At 39.5% G+C, this 21257-nt stretch overlaps 1 protein-coding gene across 5 annotated transcripts in view; it reads left to right on the top strand.

The window, feature by feature from the left end:
* Window positions 1-422: 422 nt before the first annotated feature.
* The window catches only part of cdk19 (cyclin-dependent kinase 19), a 71343-nt gene continuing 50508 nt past the window's right edge, over window positions 423-21257 (top strand). For 4 of the 5 annotated variants that reach the window (XM_047388200.1, XM_047388199.1, XM_047388197.1 and 1 more), the window contains exons 1-3: window positions 423-552; window positions 627-772; window positions 14398-14473. In XM_047388200.1, coding sequence (XP_047244156.1) covers window positions 550-552; window positions 627-772; window positions 14398-14473 — 225 coding nt within the window. In that variant the 5' untranslated portion in view covers window positions 423-549. Of the gene's footprint in view, window positions 773-14397; window positions 14474-21257 lie in introns of all 5 variants that reach the window. The other variant, XM_047388198.1, reaches the window with a different exon arrangement.

Genomic DNA, 21257 nt, shown 5'->3' with positions numbered 1-21257 from the left:
ATTTGGAATATCACATATTATAGCATACATTTAAAACTGTATTTTATCATACCTAAACAAATACAAACAGTAAATAATACTTAAAATGGAAATCATTTTAAAATTTCATTTATCGTTCAAGATATGAATTCAAAATGTAGTCTTTGTTTTGTGTTATACAAGTTACGCATATGTAAAAAAAAAAAGAATTTTTTAAAATATATATATATATATTTTTTAATTTTTTATTTTTTACATATACGTAACTTGTATAACACAAAACAAAGACTACATATTAATGTCAGTTGTTAAATTATATTTATATATAATTTAACAACTGAAGCTATCCATAAACTCAGACATTTTTGAACTGCGTTCAGGAGTACGCAAAGTGCACTAAACTGCAGCGAGAAACGCGGGTTGTAGTTTTTTGCGTCTTCAGTTTGAGAGTTTGCGAGCGTGGCGACTGCCCAGAGGGACTACTTTACCCAGGAAGCAGCGCGCCCCAATTAGAAACGTCAACGAGCCAGTGAACATTAAGCGGAGCAGACCAAAATCCCAAACAAGGAAATGGTGGGGGAATAAAACGACTAGATTATTTAATTAATGCATGTAATAATTAATATTTTATTTTATTGTAATTTAAGACGTATTTATGGGTTAAAATGGATTACGACTTCAAAACAAAGCTGGCAGCCGAGAGGGAGAGAGTCGAAGATCTGTTCGAATATGAAGGTTGCAAAGTGGGTCGAGGCACCTACGGGCACGTTTATAAAGCTAAGCGCAAAGACGGGTAAGATAACCGTGATCGGTATTGTTTGTTCTGACATTCAGCCCATCTCAGGATGCATTTTGGGACCGCGAGTCCTGCTTGTGTGTTTGAACGCAGCGTTAGATTTGAACCTCCCCGAAGCAATAACCCTGTGCGTGCGTGCGTGTGTGTCTGTGTTTTTGTTTTCATGTAACGCACGTACTCACTCACCAACTGTCCCCCTTGCACACACGCGCGCTCACACACTCACGTATAAACACGCAAAAACTTCCTCCCTTTCCTCCTCCAGTTCTCTTCCAACACCCCCAAACAGCACATTAAAACCACGGCAGCTGGTTATCTCTTTGAAAGTGTTAGCTGTGGCGGCGAACGTAGCTCGGTGTGTTGCAGCGCAGAGAAGGGCACTGCTAGCGACACATAAGCGGGTCTTGGTGACCCCAGCTTCAACAGTGAAAAATATCAAGCTTTATTTACACACAGTAGATTATGAAGGGCTGCTTTGATTCTTGACGATCCTTGTGAAACAGAAAACATCAGCCCAGCATCATTGGGATGGGATGTAAAGACAGAAGGAAAAGTGAGAGATGTGTTCTCACGTTCCTGCTCAACTCCACACCGTCAGTACTTATCCAGACCCAATTTATACCTCATTGTAGGCTTTTATTTGACATTTGTATCCTAGCCAAGAAGTGAATCGCTTTGACCTGTCAGTATTGAGGGGAAAATAGCATGGCAGACTTGGCAGTAGGTTCTAAAAGGTTAAGATCAGCTATTTTTCCTCCTGTCATACTCTGCCAGTTCTGTGGGATGAAATGTGAAATAAGAGGCTCATACAACACACTTACAGTTGCACCTAAAATTATTTAACACCAACAGCAAATTGAGTTTAAATTGTTGAATCAAACAAATATTCAAAGGTTTTATCAAAATCTAACATAATATCCTACTTTCGATGACTGCTGCTGACTCAAAATTGTTCCACCTCCCTGAAAGGAGTATAATTCTTCAGAAATCGTCATAAGAGCACATATTTGCAAACTAGGTGTGGTTTCAGATAACCTAACTTAGGGAGTCATTTGTTTTATCAGGTGTACTTAAGATAAAATACCTTAAATACTGAGTCCGCTGACGGTAAAGTTGTTAGAAAGTTAAGGGACTTGTCCAGAAAGTTTTCCAGAAAGTAAGGAACATACTGAACGCTGAAAAGCTCTTTGCCTGTACTCCAAGGTGTACCCCACTACTCACCCAAAAGCACAAGAAAGTAAACTCCAATCTGCTCACAACTATGTAACAAAGCTAAAAGGGTTTTGGGTTCTGTTCTGTGCAGTGATGAATTAAAACTAGATCAAAACAGGCCTCTGGATCAGCAGTATGTCTGGAGAAGGAAGAATAATAGGCAAACCAAAAAGAACACCATGCTTACAGTGGAGCATTGTGTGGCTCATTGATGCTTCGAGACTGCTTTCCTTCCTCTGGCACTGGAAACAAACAGTGTGTGGAGGGCAAGATAGATTCAATCAAGTATCAGGAAATCCTGGGAGAAAATGCTATGCTCCCTGGGAGGAAGCTGAAGCTTGGGTGTCATTGGACCTCCAAACAGCACAGTCATCCCGAGCATGTCTCAAAGTCCATCAAGGCTTAGTTTCTGAAGAAGTCCTGGAAGGTACTAGAGTGAACTCTTTCAAATCTCTGGTGGGATCTGAAAAAGACAGCTGCGGCAGAAAAAACTAATCTTAATGAACCAGAGGCATTTGCCCATTGGGGATGGCTACGTTTCCTGAGGGACATTGCCAGAAGTTGCTGTGTGACTGTGAATCATGCTTGCAACAAGTTGTAACAGTGAAAGGGTGCTCTAAAGATGCTTGTCATGGAAAGATAGGAACAATTTTGAGACTGTATTAGTCATTAAAAGTTGCATTATGTGACATCTCTTTTTAATTTAATTGTGTTAAGGTATCTATGCTATTTTTATCTGATTTGTTTATTGGAACCAATTGTTAGTTTAGATATATTTTCAGTAAACCCACTTTGTAGCGGTGATTGACTAATTTCAGGTGCAAGTGGCCTTTGGTGGTCATAATGACCTTAATCTGGTAAACGTTTCAGTGCCAGTGTTGATACTATAAAATCAGGACAGCCTATAGCTGTTAGTCCAAGTCTATTTCTTTTATTTGGCTCATGTTTGTTTCCCATCGCTCCGCCATTATGACCTGAGATCCAAATTTTGTTGTTTCCTTTGGTAATGAAAGATCTACAGGACCTTACACAGGTATTTATACTACTTGAACATTTTCCCATTTTTACAACCACAAACAAAAAGTTGTGAAGGAAGATTATAGGTGGTTTTCAAAGCATTTTACAAATAGAAATTTGAAAGGTTCAAAGATCACATGAATTCCTCGCTGAGTAAATACTTTATGGGATTCCCTGTTGCAGCTTGAGAGCATTTAGTGTATGACTCTACTAGCTTTCCACACCTAGATATTGAAATACTTGTCCCCTCTTTTTTTTAGGAGTTCAAGTTCAGCCAGTTTAGATGGTGAGCGTCAGTGAACAGCAAATTTGAAGGGTTTCCAAAGATTCTTGATTTAATTTAGATCTGACTTTGACTGGGCCATTCTAACACATGGATATGCTTTGATGTGAATTGTTCCATTGTAGCTCTGTCCCTGTCCTGCTGGAAGATGAACCTCCACCCTACAGCCAGGTATTTTGCTGCCTCTAACAGATTATCCTCCAGCATTGTCCTGTATTTAGCTCCGCCCATCTTCCCATCAGCTTTGACAAACTATCCTGTCCCTGCAGAAGAAAAGCATGAGGCTGCCACCACTATGTTTTACTGTGGAGATGGTGTTTTCAGGGCAATGTGCAGTGTTAGCATCCCCAAATACGTTCAGTTTTCACAAAGCAAGAAAGACCATTTTGGTCTCCCCCTGACCAGAGTACCCTCCTCCACCTGTTTGCTGTGTTTCCTACATAGCTTGTGGCAAACTCCAAACTGGACTTCTTATGGCTTTGTTACAGCAGTCACTGTACCTGAGCGGTGGGTCTCTGCAGCTCTTCCAGAGTTATTGTAACTGTTTCTCTGATTAATGCTCTCCTTGCCCAACCTGTTCTTTGAGGTGGACGTCCATGTATTGGCAGGTTTACGGTTGTGCCATACTATTTCTGTTTTTCTGATGAGAGATTTAACAGTTTGCACCGAGACTTTCAAACCTTGGCATAATGTCTTACAACGTTTTTTTTTTTATGGCAAACATTTTTTCACATATTTCTAAGGTACCGTCTGGCTTACCTCTATGACCTTGATTTCTATAATAATCACTTGATCTTTCAGTCTTGCAGTATTACAAACAACAGTGTCTGTTTTCATTTCCTTTTGAACTGATTCCATCAACTTCCCACAATACTTTCAAAGATATTGCAGAAAGCAGCAGGAATTATTATTGTTATGCCTATTTTTGATTCATATAAACATCAGCTTTCTTATGTTGACGATTAAAAGAAATCACACCCGATAAACAGCAGTTTGAGACTGTGTTCATTTCTTTGTCACTGTGAAAATAAAATCCATAATAAACCAGTTAAATGTCACGCCATGACGTATACTTACACAAACCTAAACATGACTGTTGCTGATTAAAATGTCAGGCTGCAACTTTACAAACTGTCAAGACGTACGTCATCGTGGTTTGGCAAGCTCGCTAAGAAGCTGTATTTGCGCAGCTGTTTCATTAGTGTCAGTCTGTGTCCTGAGCTGAAGCTTTCAGTCCATCTGGGACTAAAAGTAGAGTAGGATGGAAACTTTCCCACTGATCCAAACATTTCAGCTCATCCTTTATTACGTTGCAAAGCTAAGTGTCAGCTGCAGGTAGCGTTTTATTGTAGGTGTTGCTACACTGTGAGCAAAGTATAGATGGGATGTCAGGTCAGAAGTGAACACACTGAGCTCACCAGCAGCCTGTTCTGCAGCTGTAATACCTGATAATATGGAGCGGCATTAACTTCCTCTGAGCAAGTATATTTTACATAATACTCAGTGCGGAACAGCTTTTTATTAAAAAAAATTGCAAAATATAATGAATGTGGAAAATTTCTAAAGCCTATTGTGCTTTCCTCAGATTAACTCCCTGTAAATATATGCTTAGATCAATATCAGGAAAGAAAATGAACTGATGACCACAAAGTTGAAGAGTACATGCAGTTTGAGTTGTCTCCAGCTTCATGCTAAAGCTCTGCTGAAAACCTGGTTAGGATCCAGCAGTGTGAGAAGCGAATACTTTTACCCTTTTTGTCCCTGTCTCAATATTTTGATCAGGAGTGTATGAATTTCTAAGTAGGATTCTGTTAAAATTAAAATGCAATTAATCTTTATCTTCCTGGATTTGCCCAGTGAAGAAGAACATTTCTGAAATTACAAGAATTGCTTTAAAACCAGGAACACTTTTGTCTTTGAGGAATTACTGTGGTTGGAAAAAGTAATTAAATAATTATGATCATGAACTTGAACTTTTGGGTCTATGAAATTGAGAATATTCAACAGCAGACAGAGATGAAACAGCTGTGTAGCTAATAGAAAAGTACCCATCAGTGTGGTAAATCAAGACAAAAGGCCTCAGTTTGCCAGGGACTAAAAAGCTTAGAGCTTGTAGCAATGGAAAAATGTCATGTGGTGTAATGGAGCCATATTTACTCTGTTCCAGGGGGATGAGCAGATAGGATAAGAAGAGTGTCAATAAAATAAACAAGTAAATGTACTGAATCACCTGGTTTTCTATAATTAGGTCTATTTATGAGGGCACAGAATTATTGTACGATCAGATTCATCTGGTCACTTCATCAGACTTTACACGTGTCTGCCTCATCAGTTCTAAGCTTCTTCATTTAACTCTGTCCAGATTTATAATAATCTTTTCAGCTCCGGACAGTAATCAATAGAGAGTCATAGCTTAATGCCTGGAAATATCAGGCATCATCTCTCTCTGAGAAACTTTGAAACTTAGAGAAAATAAAATCCATGTAAAGAAATTGTTGTTTTTATATTAAATTGGCAGATTGTCAGTTACCTTGTTGTCAATAGTTTGTCCCACCCATACAGATAGAGATGGATCTTTGAGTATTCTGTTTTGCACAATCTCTTCCTAGATCATCTAGCATCCTTGGTCCACTCTGATGCTCTCTTCTGTTCAGCTCAATCCACAGATTTCAGTAGGATATAAGTATGGGTACTAAGATAATGATGAAAGAAGGTCTGGTGAACCATTTCTCTTTTGATTTGACCATATCTTTAGATTATTGTCCTGAGGAAAGCCCTAATAACAATCCATTTATTTATATAAACTCTCCTGATATTTCAAGGAGTTGATTATGCCTTGGAGTGCTCAAGGTTTGAGAGTGTTGTTATGGAGACTTTGGTGTCCCCAAGAGTGAAATTTGTTTTCCCTCCCCTACCATCCTGCTTACTGTGTAAGGCTCCTCATCCAGCCTAGTGGACTAAGGCTAAAAGAAACGAGACACGCAAAGTCGTGGATGACTAATAAGAGGGTTATAGAAAATCTGATCAATTTTTAAAAATCACAGCTACATTTTTAGTAGGGATTCTTAGGGGTTTCCATAACTGTACCCCTGGGAATTGAACTCAGAAGAGGTTTTCCTTAACATGAGATTTTTCCTCCTCTGATTAATTGTAATTAACTTTAAGGCATCAGTGTGAGATTATTATTATATTGTTGGACAAACTAATTTTAACACTTGCTTTTGTTGAGCACACATACGGATCACACATCTGTCACTGAATAAACTGCTGCAGTGTTTTCATTGTCAGTATTTATAGAGGCCTGCTAACACTGCCAGCAAGCCAGTCCAGTGTTCAGCTCCAGCTTAGGTAATTCTCAGCTGCCAGTACTTGTCAACAACTGTGACAGTATAGGAGCGGACAAAGTCTGCAGCAGTCAGTGGAATCAGGAGTTAGTTCCTCCTGATGGAGCTTGAGCCTGGATTATATTGTCAGAGGCTCAGGGAAAGGAAAGCATCACTTATTCCCACTGGACCAAACCTGTGGAGCTCATTAAAGTGAAAACTGCTGCTTCTGTCCCCTCTGTGTGGAACACCAGGAATAAATTATTCCAGCCTCTTACGTAATCTGAACATACTTCATGTTTTTTATTTAACGTTGGTGCGCTTCACAGCTAAAGCCTGAGCAATATGCATCTTTAGCAAGTTAATCCCACAAGAGGAATGGCAGAGCTCAACAAGGTGTGAACTCTGTTTAATGTGTTTAACAGGAATTGATGGATAGTCTCCATGTGTATCCAGCCTGGAGTTGTTCTCATGTAAGTAGTCAGGATTAGAAATGTAAGGCTCAAGAATGTGCCAACTTGAGCAAGTAAAGAACGATGAGAGTCTAGAAATGCTGTTTATCTTTTTAATTTAGTTCATTTATACTCGCTGAAGAAATAAAGCTCAGGACCCAGAAGTAGTGGTTCCATTTGGATTTGTTTTTCACATCAACATATGTGGACAAATGGATATTTAATATCAAATAACCATACTAAAACATTATAAGTTAAAAAATTATAAATTATAAATAAATTATAACCGAAGAAAATACTTTTTAAAGCTTTTTGTAAAATGTGATTAAAAATGCAATTTAAGTTGTAAATAACCACATTTACCCCCACCTAAAATGTCTGAAATCCCATACAGTTTTAATAAAGTCCCATGATCTTTTAACATGTTCAGTTTCATTTCATTTTCACTTCTGTCTGCCTGCTTAGCTTTTTGTTTTCAGTCATTTAAATTTAATTTTAATGGATCAAATCTGAGCATTCTTAATTGCAACAGTTGGGGAAGCTAGCTATTAGACGCTAATATGAGGAACTCTTGTTTTAATGGGATGTCTCTCCAGTTGTTTAAGATGGAGCTTTTATCTTAAACTGAACCAAGTGTTTTTTGTTATACTAATGGTCCTCTAACTTTAGCCAAGCACTTCTGGCTGAGTTTGTTAGTCTAAATATACAGTGCCTTGCGAAAGTATTCGGCCCCCTTGAACTTTTCAACCTCTTGCCACATTTCAGGCTTCAAACATAAAGATATAAAATTCAAATTTTTTGTGAAGAATCAACAACAAGTGGGACACAATCTTGAAGAGGAATGGAATTTATTGGATGTGTCAAACGTTTTTAACAAATAACAAACTGAAAAGTGGGGCGTGCAATATTATTCAGCCCCCTTGCGTTAATACTTTGTAGCGCCACCCTTTGCTGCAATTACAGCTGCAAGTCGGTTGGGGTATGTCTCTATCAGTTCTGCACATCGAGAGACTGAAGTTCTTGCCCATTCTTCCTTGCAAAACAGCTCGAGCTCAGTGTGGTTGGATGGAGAGCGTTCGTGAACAGCAGTCTTCAGCTCTTTCCACAGATTCTCGATTGGATTCAGGCCATTCCAACACCTGGATACGTTTATTTGTGAACCATTCCATTGTAGATTTGCAGACTCCAACAGGTTTTCTTCCAGAATGGTCCTGTATTTGGCCCCATCCATCTTCCCATCAATTTTGACCATCTTCCCTGTCCCTGCTGACAAAAAGCAGGCCCAAACCATGATGCTGCCACCACCATGTTTGATAGTGGGGATGGTGTGTTCAGGGTGATGAGCTGTGTTGCTTTTACGCCAAACATATCGTTTTGCATTGTGACCAAACAGTTTGATTTTGGTTTCATCTGACCAGAGCACCTTCTTCCACATGTTTGGTGTGTCTCCCAGGTGGCTTGTGGCAAACTTTAAACAAGACTTTTTATGGATATCTTTGAGAAATGGCTTTCTTCTTGCCACTCTTCCATAAAGGACAGATTTGTGCAGTGTACGACTGATTGTTGTCCTATAGACAGACTCTCCCACCTCAGCTGTAGATCTCTGCAGTTCATCCAGAGTGATCATGGGCCTCTTGGCTGCATCTCTGATCAGTCTTCTCCTTGTTCGAGATGAAAGTTTAGAGGGACGGCCGGGTCTTGGTAGATTTGCAGTGGTCTGATACTCCTTCCATTTCAATATGATTGGTTGCACAGTGCTCCTTGGGATGTTTAAAGCTTGGGAAATCTTTTTGTATCCCAATCCAGCTTTAAACGTCTCCACAACAGTATCTCGGACCTGCCTGGTATGTTCCTTGGTCTTCATGATGCTCTCTGCGCTTTGAACAGAACCCTGAGACTATCACAGAGCAGGTGCATTTATACGGAGACTTGATTACACACAGGTGGATTCTATTTATCATCATCAGTCATTTGGGACAACATTGGATCATTCAGAGATCCTCACTGAACTTCTGGAGTGAGTTTGCTGCACTGAAAGTAAAGGGGCCGAATAATATTGCACGCCCCACTTTTCAGTTTTTTATTTGTTAAACCTGTTTGACACATCCAATAAATTTCATTCCACTTCACAATTGTGTCCCACTTGTTGTTGATTCTTCACAAATATTTATAATTTTATATCTTTATGTTTGAAGCCTGAAATGTGGCAAGAGGTTGACCAGTTCAAGGGGGCCGAGTACTTTCACAAGGCACTGTAGTATTTATCTCCAAACTCTTTACTTTATTTGCCTTGAAACTCCACGAACCTAAAGAACCCAACCTGGAAATTGTAAACACTCACTTTCAGATATTTACATCTTAATCTTATCTAATAGGTTCTATTGCTGCCAAGTGCTTTTAAAAAGAAACTTTTACATTAGTCTTGTTTTATTTTGTCTTCTTAGTCATTTTTTGTTGACATATTTGTTTCTTTTTCTCTCTTCTTTTTTAATAAAATGTTCATTTCTTATTTCTGTTTGTTGCATTTACCTAACCAATCATACTAATATCACAATGTGAGAAGGTATGGAAATGCCCAACTTATTTTTCCTTTCTCAATCATTAAATGATGAATGCTACTAACCTGAGCTTTTATTTATTGTTTCCAATTTTTCTTAAGAACTGTTAACAGTGGTCAGTATATATTTTTTTGCTGTCCTGCCTTAACCGGTCATCAAGGTCGTAGAAAGTAGGGGTATGGAGGGTCTCTGGATGACAGGTGACACACGTGAAGATATCCAAACAAAACTCACTGAATAAAAGTTCAATAACTTGACCAGTGTTGTGTATGCTTATGTCATAAATACAATTTGATACAAGGATAGATGTCACAGTTAAGACTAATTGCAATAGACAGGAAATGTGCTTTGCATATTTATACACATAAGCCTAATAAATAATGTGTGTCACCACAGCACCCCCTGGGTGAAATGTGTTTCCATGGCTACGTTGATCTTATTTATGTTAGGAGTAGAGGTGACGTCATGCTGCACGAGAGAGGACAGTCACTGTAAAGGATGGATCCATTATTATTCTAAAACAAAAAGAAATCACTAATGTTATTTGTCTTAAGCGTCTTATATTAGCATTTGAGGTGGTTAACATTACTACATTAGTCTCTGTATTCTCCAGAGAAAACAGATCTTTACTTTAACTCTGAGATTTCCAAAAGGCGGCCGTTATTTCCAAATCCAGCTTCTTTCATGACAGAGAAATCTCTCCACAGGATAAAACTGTCAAAGTTCATTGTAATGCATTCAGCGTTCCAGTTATCTTTCAAATCTTCACTTACTGTGTCCTTTATAAACAGCGAACATGCCTCTGTAGAAAATGCAGCTTTCTTTGAAATTATTTTCTTTCACCTTTTGAGTTTCATTACTGATGCTGTTGATGTAAATGAAAAACTAATGATGTAAATAAACAACACACAGAATACTTTTTTCCAAACTGATTCCAGCTCATAAATTTGTATAGATGCCTGTCTAAATTTCTATCAGAAACAAACTTCTTGGTTGAGTGAAAATAATTTTAAATGTAAATCTGACAGGGTTATGAATCATATTATGCTTAAGTGTACTGGGGTTGGAAAATGAAACTGAAACATCTGGTTTTAGACCACAATAATTTATTAGTATGGTGTAGGGCCTCCTTTTGCGGCCAACACAGCATCAATTTGTCTTGGGAATGACATATACAAGTCCTGCACAGTGGTCAGAGGGATTTTAAGCCATTCTTCTTGCAGGATAGTGGCCAGGTCACTACGTGATACTGGTGGAGGAAAACGTTTCCTGACTCGCTCCTCCAAAACACCCCAAAGTGGCTCAATAATATTTAGATCTGGTGACTGTGCAGGCCATGGGAGATGTTCAACTTCACTTTCAAGTTCATCAAACCAATCTTTCACCAGTCTTGCTGTGTGTATTGGTGCATTGTCATCCTGATACACGGCACCGCCTTCAGGATACAATGTTTGAACCATTGGATGCACATGGTCCTCAAGAATGGTTCGGTAGTCCTTGGCAGTGACGCGCCCATCTAGCACAAGTATTGGGCCAAGGGAATGCCATGATATGGCAGCCCAAACCATCACTGATCCACCCCCATGCTTCACTCTGGGCATGCAACAGTCTGGGTGGTACGCTTCTTTGGGGCTTCTCCACACTGTAACTCCCTGATGTGGGGAAAACAGTAAAGGTGGACTCATCAGAGAACAATACATGTTTCACATTGTCCACAGCACCAAGATTTGCGCTCCTTGCGCCATTGAAACCGACGTTTGGCATTGGCATGAGTGACCAAAGGTTTGGCTATAGCAGCCCGGCCATGTATGTTGACCCTGTGGAGCTCCTGACGGACAGTTCTGGTGGAAACAGGAGAGTTGAGGTGCACATTTAATTCTGCTGTGATTTGGGCAGCCGTGGTTTTATGTTTTTTGGATACAATCCGGGTTAGCACCTGAACATCCCTTTCAGACAGCTTCCTCTTGCGTCCACAGTTAATCCTGTTGGATGTGGTTCATCCTTCTTGGTGGTATGCTGACATTACCCTGGATACCGTGGCTCTTGATACATCACAAAGACTTGCTGTCTTGGTCACAGATGCGCCAGCAAGACGTGCACCAACAATTTGTCCTCTTTTGAACTCTGGTATGTCACCCATAATGTTGTGTGCATTTCAATATTTTGAGCAAAACTGTGCTCTTACCCTGCTAATTGAACCTTCACACTCTGCTCTTACTGGTGCAATGTGCAATCAATGAAGACTGGCTACCAGGCTGGTCCAATTTAGCCATGAAACCTCCCACATTAAAATGACAGGTGTTTCAGTTTTATTGTCCAACCCCTGTAAATGTTGCTTAGACTAGGTGAGCTCAGGTAGACAAACTCAAAGGATCTCACATCCCCAGTGCTATCAGGCAGACATGATGAGGGACGTACTGCTGCTGCTGATGCAGCTACTGCTGTGCCTGAAAATAAGGCTCATGTGGCTCAGGATTTAAACTTTGCTAAGACGGATTTATTACAATGTTACAGTGCATCTAAAATGTTACTTTCTGTTTGAGATGCAATAACCATTTGCTAGGCTATGCCTACAAAGGCATATAAGTCAGGTTTTGTATTGTGTCTTCTGTCTTATTGTGAACCTATATCTTATAATCCCATGCAGACTGGACACCTTTCTAATGGCACTTCCTGAAAAATCTTTTTAACTATTGCACTGAATGACGTCAAATGTTAAATATAAACCAATAATTTTTCACTGTGAATTTGTTTTTATAATATCACTAATTTGTCAGCAGTCGTCATAATAATAATTCTTAATTGACTATGGTCTTAAAGTTGGAATATTTGTCTTTTCCATTTTCTTTGACAAATGTTAACACCTTGTAAAATGATGGGGGATCATTTGGTAATAACATTGTTTTTAGGTCTGCTGCATTTAGTTTTTCCAGATAGCAGAATCTTTACAATCCTGAGGTTCCGAGGGATCCTAAATTTGTCACGATATATTCACTATTAGCCACTACATTCAGCCAGGTTGAATTGTATGTGGCATTAATTCAATAGAATTTAAAAATGCAACACAAATCATTTTTCATTGCAGTATTAGTCCCCTTTCTGATGGCCCAGCATGTTTTATCTTACAGTAGCTGGAAAGAAAAAAGTCTCAATTATATTGCAAGTTGCTCTGCTTGAGCTGTACCTAATAAATGTACTTAGACTCAGGTTATGTTTTTGTAAGGAAATGTGTAGCTTCTTCATAGCTTTTATCCATGCATGAGTAAATACAACAGACTACAACAAAGCACTTTGTACCTAGAAAAAAACTCTGGATAGCCTTGCCCTCACCCTGCACAGTGCTAAAGTATTTCATGATTTGAATTTGCTTAAATGAGGTGTACTGATCTTGTTTACAGACCAAACAATGAATGTAACGAGTGTCTGTTGCTGTTCAGTTGGTGTCAGCCAAGTGTGCCTGAGAGCTGCTTTTAAACAGAGTTCATCTTAGATGCAAGTGAGGCTGAAGAGGGTTTGATGTGAGAACCCCCAGGAAATGTTTGATCTGTCAAGTATTTTGTGGATGCTGGCCACAGACTGTGTTTACACTTTGATTATGTCTCTTAGCACAGTTTCTAATGGGCTGCCACTCAACCTATGCCCCTAAACACAGGGATGCTGCTCAGTTCAAGCTATCACTGTTTGCCTGCTGAATGTGCTCAGCCCTGCAGGCTCACATTTCACTTATTAACTGATTTTCATGCATAGATCTAATTCACAAGGGCAAATGGACAAAAAAGGGAAATCTGCCAGCTGTGCGCTGCAGTCAGGCCTGCGTGCAGTTTGAGTTCAACTAACTTCTTTCTTAAGTAAACGTTAGCCTTTTGATTTGGTGGCACAATATTAGGAGAACATTAAAATATGATACTATTGTTTAATATTGCATTAACAATATTGATTTCAATCAGTTGATCTATTTTTAATCAATTCTTCCTTTCTTATCCATTATTAAAATGTAGATGCCATTCCCCTTGAACTATAGCTTTTGTCACTGAGGTCCATGTCTGTGTGTGCATATCATACACTAAAAGTCCATCCAAGTGTCCAAATGTATTATTGGCAAGCAGAGTTTGCCCCTGAGATGTTATAACCTATCAAATATTGCATCCAAGCAGTCCATTGTGATTGCAATTTTGCACACATTAACATTGCAAAGCCAATAGGGATTTGATATACATTTGTGAAAAAAATAGGACAGGCCATTAAAGATTTAGTTCTTTAAACATATTGAAGCCCTTTTTAAATCCCTCAGCTAGACTCATAAGCTACTTCAGTCCTGTTTCTGAAGGCCTCAGACAGCTATGTGGATATAACAATGATCTTTACTCTCCCTTCAACAATCATTAGCATACCACATTAAATGTCTAAGGTTTAAATATGACAAGCCTCCTTTAAAAGGCTGAGCAGTGGTGTTCTAATCATGTTAACCTGTGTAATTTTAGCTATTTTAAATTGGAAAAAAATTTGTGGGTGTCCTCCTTTATTCCTTACCAGAGATAAAAATTTTATTACCTTTTACTGAGTTTTAAGTATTTTCTCTGGTTTGAATTGTTATATATTAGGTGTATTTCTCAGTATGCTTAACATTTTATCAAAATCTACGTACCTAGATATGTTAGAATAACACTGGTTAGTGTGGTTAATGTTTGTATTATTGCAATCATGTGAGATTATTTTCACATGAGGCTATTGTGCTGCTAATAACATAGCTCCTACTTTCTGATTTTTCTCTCCACAGGAAAGATGAGAAGGAATATGCACTGAAACAAATTGAAGGCACTGGAATATCTATGTCAGCCTGCAGAGAAATTGCTGTAAGTCCCATGTTTTCTTACAGAGGCCTTAGGCGACAATTTGAGAAGAAGATTTCCATCGTTGAAGAAGACTTTGCTCATTAGAATCTCATGGAGTCAAACATCAGAATTTTAAAACACTTCGTGGACATGCATTAGCAGATGGGTCAGGTTTAGACATCTGATAGCCACAAATAGAAGCGTAAAGTTAACTCTCCGCTTTCCTTTCATGTTATACAGATAATATTGTATATTAGCCAGTTGTTTCAAAAAAATATATTGTTTTTTATGCTCAAATATACATATACATTTTGCAAATTTTTACATTACTTTACAGCATTATTTTGTTATATTGCAACTTTGCCCCTACTGTACAGTTTCTTATGCTTATTTTTTTACATATATATTTTTTCTCTTTGTGTTAATCTGGGTGCTTCCATATGCCTTTTAGTTTGCCGCTGGTACACTTGAATCTCCCCACTGAGGGACAATAATGCTTAATTCTATTCTATTCTATTCTATTCTTTTCTTTTACAGATGAGGAGAATTTCTATACCCATTTGTAATGAATAGCTTCATTACGTATGCTGGAACACTTAAAATGCTGTTTTGAATATTGTTGAAAGAACAAATTACACTGTGAAAGAGATTGGAGTCTTTTATTCTTAGTTTGTGACTGTTTTAGGCAGCTTCTTCTCAGCTGGTACTGATGATGACCTGTCTTGGTAAATAAACATAACAAATGGATAAAATACCAGTATTGTGACCAGTCTTTGGAATTAATTGTTTTCCAGTGTATTGTTAAACAAATGACTTACCTCTGTCTCTTCCTCTGTAGGGTGTTTGGGCTAAAAGATTCCCCGGGGGCCTGAGCACCTTTTAAAGGTTTCGGAAGAGACCATTATAAATTGAAGGGGAGGAGTAAACTGTGTGTATGTTAGTCTTTAGTGTTAATGACTTAAGCCTAGGTAGAGACTTGTTTTGGAGATTTTTAGTAATAATGTTTGTTAAATAAAGTGATGTTTTAGCTAGTGCTGTCAATAGATTAAAAAAATTTAGAGATTAATTAACTATGATCTGTAATTAATTGATCTAATTAATCTCCTTTTTAATCTCACCTAAAAATTGCTGAGAAAGGCCCTTAACTTGATTGAGATATTTCAATTTCAATTTGTTACATTATTGTGGTAGATCAAAAGATTGAAATATAACAAAAAAGTGGTTTTATGAAGTAATTTATTGTTTTGAACAGATGCAGTTCTAGCCATTTACATTCCGCTGTATTTGAGACTAGTCCCAAGTGCTGCTTTCAACTTGTAGTTTCTGTCACTAGGGCAGAAATATTGCTGAGCTCTTTTTTTTTTTTTTTTCTCCAAATAATTTAAAAATTAAAACATCAGGTCCGTATAAAATGCTGTAAGTTAACATATAAAATGGCAAGAACACTTTTATGAACAATAAAATTATTGAACACTGAACTTGTTGCTTTTCCTCTGCTTCAGATAACAAAATAAATAAAACAGACCTATCAATCACAATGCTGTAAGCAAGCATACCAAAAATAATTGTTCATCATAGCAAAAATAAAGTGCTGAAACAATCAATTCTAGTAGGCAGTGGACATAGCAGCTTTGCTGACCTCATGCCTCTTACAGGTCCTTCTCAAAATATTAGCATATTGTGATAAAGTTCATTATTTTCCATAATGTCATGATGAAAATTTAACATTCATATATTTTAGATTCATTGCACACTAACTGAAATATTTCAGGTCTTTTATTGTCTTAATACGGATGATTTTGGCATACAGCTCATGAAAACCCAAAATTCCTATCTCACAAAATTAGCATATTTCATCCAACCAATAAAAGAAAAGTGTTTTTAATACAAAAAACGTCAACCTTCAAATAATCATGTACAGTTATGCACTCAATACTTGGTCGGGAATCCTTTTGCAGAAATGACTGCAACAATGCGGCGTGGCATGGAGGCAATCAGCCTGTGGCACTGCTGAGGTCTTATGGAGGACCAGGATGCTTCGATAGCGGCCTTTAGCTCATCCAGAGTGTTGGGTCTTGAGTCTCTCAACCTTCTCTTCACAATATCCCACAGATTCTCTATGGGGTTCAGGTCAGGAGAGTTGGCAGGCCAACTGAGCACAGTGATACCATGGTCAGTAAACCATTTACCAGTGGTTTTGGCACTGTGAGCAGGTGCCAGGTCGTGCTGAAAAATGAAATCTTCATCTCCATAAAGCTTTTCAGCAGATGGAAGCATGAAGTGCTCCAAAATCTCCTGATAGCTAGCTGCATTGACCCTGCCCTTGATAAAACACAGTGGACCAACACCAGCAGCTGACACGGCACCCCGGACCATCACTGACTGTGGGTACTTGACACTGGACTTCTGGCATTTTGGCATTTCCTTCTCCCCAGTCTTTCTCCAGACTCTGGCACCTTGATTTCCGAATGACATGCAGAATTTTCTTTCATCCGAAAAAAGTACTTTGGACCACTGAGCAACAGTCCAATGCTGCTTCTCTGTAGCCCAGGTCTGGGGAATGCGGCACCTGTAGCCCATTTCCTGCACACGCCTGTGCACGGTGGCTCTGGATGTTTCTACTCCAGACTCAGTCCACTGCTTCCGCAGGTCCCCCAAGGTCTGGAATTGGCCCTTCTCCACAATCTTCCTCAGGGTCCAGTCACCTCTTCTCGTTGTGCAGCGTTTTCTGCCACACTTTTTCCTTCCCACAGACTTCCCACTGAGGTGCCTTGATACAGCACTCTGGGAACAGCCTATTCGTTCAGAAATTTATTTCTGTGTCTTACCCTCTTGCTTGAGGGTGTCAATAGTGGCCTTCTGGACAGCAGTCAGGTCGGTAGTCTTACCCATGATTGGGGTTTTGAGTGATGAACCAAGCTGGGAGTTTTAAAGGCCTCAGGAATCTTTTGCAGGTGTTTAGAGTTAACTCGTTGATTCAGATGATTAGGTTCATAGCTCGTTTAGAGACCCTTTTAATGATATGCTAATTTTGTGAGATAGGAATTTTGGGTTTTCATGAGCTGTATGCCAAAATCATCCATATTAAGACAATAAAAGACCTGAAATATTTCAGTTAGTGAGCAATGAATCTAAAATATATGAATGTTAAATTTTCATCATGACATTATGGAAAATAATGAAATTTATCACAATATGCTAATATTTTGAGAAGGACCTGTATTTCTTCTTCTTCAGCCAGTCGCTGAGACAGACCAACTTGGTCACATTTTCTGGGAGCAAAGCTGCCCTTTTCTTTTGTACTATGTGGCCTGCAAGGTTAAACAGTCTTTCACAAGGTATGGAGGCTGCCAGGGAGGCCAGGTACTTGCGTGCTAAGGCTGACAGCTTTCCATAGGCTCCTGAGTGAGCATACCACCACTGCAGGGGACAGTCATCAATACTGATGCTGGGCTCTCCTCTGTAGCGCTGCAGCTCTCCAGACATCATTCCATCTTCTTCTGAGTCAGAGTCAGACCCCAGCAGGAGAATGCTCCTCTTCTTCTGAGCTGCTTCATCATACTCTGTGGAGGGCTGGAGAGTAGCTTCTCTTCTGGGCTTTGCCAGCTTATCCTTATAGTCTTTACCTGTTCCCTCTTTTCTCTTGGAAGACATTTCAAATCCTTAAAACGTGGATCCAGTGCTGTGGCCAACTTGAACCATGTCTCATTGGCATCAACTCGCCGTGCTGCCAGGTCCCTCTGGAACCCGTTCTTGAACTTCACCACATAGGCTGGATCATCATCAGTGATGTGCATGACACGGTCCAGATGGCAAAAAGCAGGCAGCACTACAGAGCAAGAGATGTAGGCCTCACCACCCAGCAGCTCAGTCAAATACCTACAGAGGTGGATATGTTTGCAAAAATAAACTTAGCTGGATATTTAAACTAAAGTGTCACTGATTTCCAATTTAATTGTTCTGAAATGTAACTACCTAACATGTGACAATAGTTTTTGGTTAAAATGGACGTGTTTATTTGGGCTTACCTCCATGGTTCAAGCAGGACCTACAGCCTCTGCAGTTTCCCCCACTCAGCTTCGTTTGGCATGACCAATCTGTGGTTCTGTTGATCCAATGTAGCCTGGACAGCCTCTCGGTTGCGTAGGAGGCGTGAGACCATTTCTAGTGTCGAATTCCACCTGGTCGGTACATCTTGTACAAGTTGCTCGCTCTTTTTTCCAAGTGCTACTTGTTGCTGGTTAAGTTCTGTGGTACTCGCAGGGCTTTGTTTAAAATGGCCAACAATCTTGCGGCACTTTGCCAGTACACCGGCAAACCCACTACTATCGAGGCAGACCGTGATGGTCCTCTGGAGAAGGTGAGCATTGCAGGCGATGTGCTCGTATGGAAGGGTTCTCATAGCAGCCAGCATGTTTGCTGCATTGTCTGTACCAATGGTGGATATCTTGTTTTCAATTCCCCAGTCATGTACCACCTTGAGGAACTGTACGGCACATTTATCAGCAAAGTGCCTGGTTTCTGTTTTCATGACGTTCAGTGCAAATGAGTTGAGGTTCCACTCACCATCAATAAAGTGTCCGGTCACTCCCAAATAGCTGTGATTGCCAGCTGAGGTCCAATGATCTCCGGTTATAGCAACATAGTTGGGCGAGTCCTTCACCAAAATCTCAAGTTTGTTTTTCTTTTCACCATCGTACATCTTGCCGATTTTGGTCGGCAAGATGTACGACAGTCAGAACATCACTGACTGTGGGTACTTGACACTGGACGTTTGGCATTTCCTTCTCCCCAGTCTTCCTCCAGACTCTGGCACCTTAATTTCCGAATGACACGCAGAATTTGCTTTCATCCAAAAAAAGTACTTTGGACCACTGAGCAACAGTCCAGTGCTGCTTCTCTGTAGCCCAGGTCAGGCGCTACTGCCGCTGTTTCTGGTTCAAAAGTGGCTCTGGATGTTTCTACTCCAGACTCAGTCCACTGCTTCCACAGGTCCCCCAAGGTCTGGAATCGGCCCTTCTCCACAATCTTCCTCAGGGTCCGGTCACCTCTTCTCGTTGTGCAGCGTTTTCTGCCACACTTTTTCCTTCCCACAGACTTCCCATTGAGGTGCCTTGATACAGCACTCTGGGAACAGCCTATTCGTTCAGAAATTTCTTTCTGTGTCTTACCCTCTTGCTTGAGGGTGTCAATAGTGGCCTTCTGGACAGCAGTCAGGTCGGCAGTCTTACCCATGATTGGGGTTTTGAGTGATGAACAAGGCTGGGAGTTTTAAAGGCCTCAGGAATCTTTTGCAGGTGTTTAGAGTTAACTCGTTGATTCAGATGATTAGGTTCATAGCTCGTTTAGAGACCCTTTTAATGATATGCTAATTTTGTGAGATAGGAATTTTGGGTTTTCATGAGCTGTATGCCAAAATCATCCGTATTAAGACAATAAAAGACCTGAAATATTTCAGTTAGTGTGCAATGAATCTACAATATATGAATGTTAAATTTTCATCATTACATTATGGAAAATAATGAACTTTATCACAATATGCTAATATTTTGAGAAGGACCTGTACATGTGATGTGGACAGACGGCTGTTTAATTGGGCCATGGGACCAGGAGAAATGAGGTTTTAGAAAATGTAGTACAGGGAAAAGTTAAGGAAACTACAGGGTAGAAGTACAAGTCCAAGTGGAGTAGAGCCATGCGGAGCTGGAACCTTCAATGGAAAAGGGGCATATGTGATGCGTATTCATGGGCTGGTATGAGATTCTCACTGAATGATAACCTTGAGTAAAATGCTTTTAAAATTCATGGACACACATTATTAACACAACATAAACAAAAACACAAAAAACATGTTCCTAATGGTAATAAAATAATACAATTCATTGATCATTACAGTACTGTTATATATTATATTTATTCACCCTCTAAATTTAGTGGCTTTTAAGCACCTTTTACACAAAGAAAATTATTTTTGCTCTTCTTCTCCTTATAGAGCAACACAAGTGTAACAAGCAGTTATTTACTGGTTAATTATTCAGGCTATCAGCTCAGGTAGCCGGCCTGTTGTTGGCTGGCTATTAATTACTAGAATCCCATAACCTCATAAATGAGAATGAGCATTTATGAGTTGAATGTAGAAAATGAATTTAAATGGTCAGGTGTCAAAGTGAGCATGAAATGTCTCCCTGGTGGCTACATCTTGACACATGGCCAAAATAAGATGGCACCATGTTTTACCCCAAAAGTCGGTTAAGATGTGACCAAAACTGTCTCACGTAGGGGAGTAATGACTATCATCAAAGGTATCTCATTAAAAGTACATTAAATTATAGGAACTGTATAATGGGAAATGTTAGTGGTGTTGAAACCATAATTTATGAAAACCTTGGTATACCTTAAAAGTGGTAACCCTGCATGGTCATCATCTGGTGGACTGCTTCCTCAGGGTTTGGAGTGAGTCTCTGCTTCCAGTAGAGATGTATTGGGGTTTCTTGAACAGAGGTGTTAGCAGAATGGAGAGGGACATGGACAAAAGAATCAGGGCTTCTTCTGCTATCAAAAGAGATCATTGATCTGGTTTGTTATGGTGAAGAATGAGCTGAGTTATATCCATCTACATTACAACCTTCACCTATGGTGATGAGAGATTAATCATGACTTAAGGAATTAGATGTCAGATATAAAAATATGTTCGGGCTCTGCTGAAAGAGTGGCTGAGTCATCTGGGTGGTGGTCACATGAAGGCCTGGAGAATGTGACTGGGAATATGGATGTCTGGGTTTGGCCCTTAAGCCTGGATAGATTG

Source organism: Girardinichthys multiradiatus, chromosome 15 (assembly GCF_021462225.1).
Source record: "Girardinichthys multiradiatus isolate DD_20200921_A chromosome 15, DD_fGirMul_XY1, whole genome shotgun sequence".
NCBI lineage: Eukaryota > Metazoa > Chordata > Actinopteri > Cyprinodontiformes > Goodeidae > Girardinichthys > Girardinichthys multiradiatus.
The sequence above is the reverse complement of the archived record's forward strand: the minus strand, read 5'-3'. Positions and strand labels throughout refer to the sequence as shown.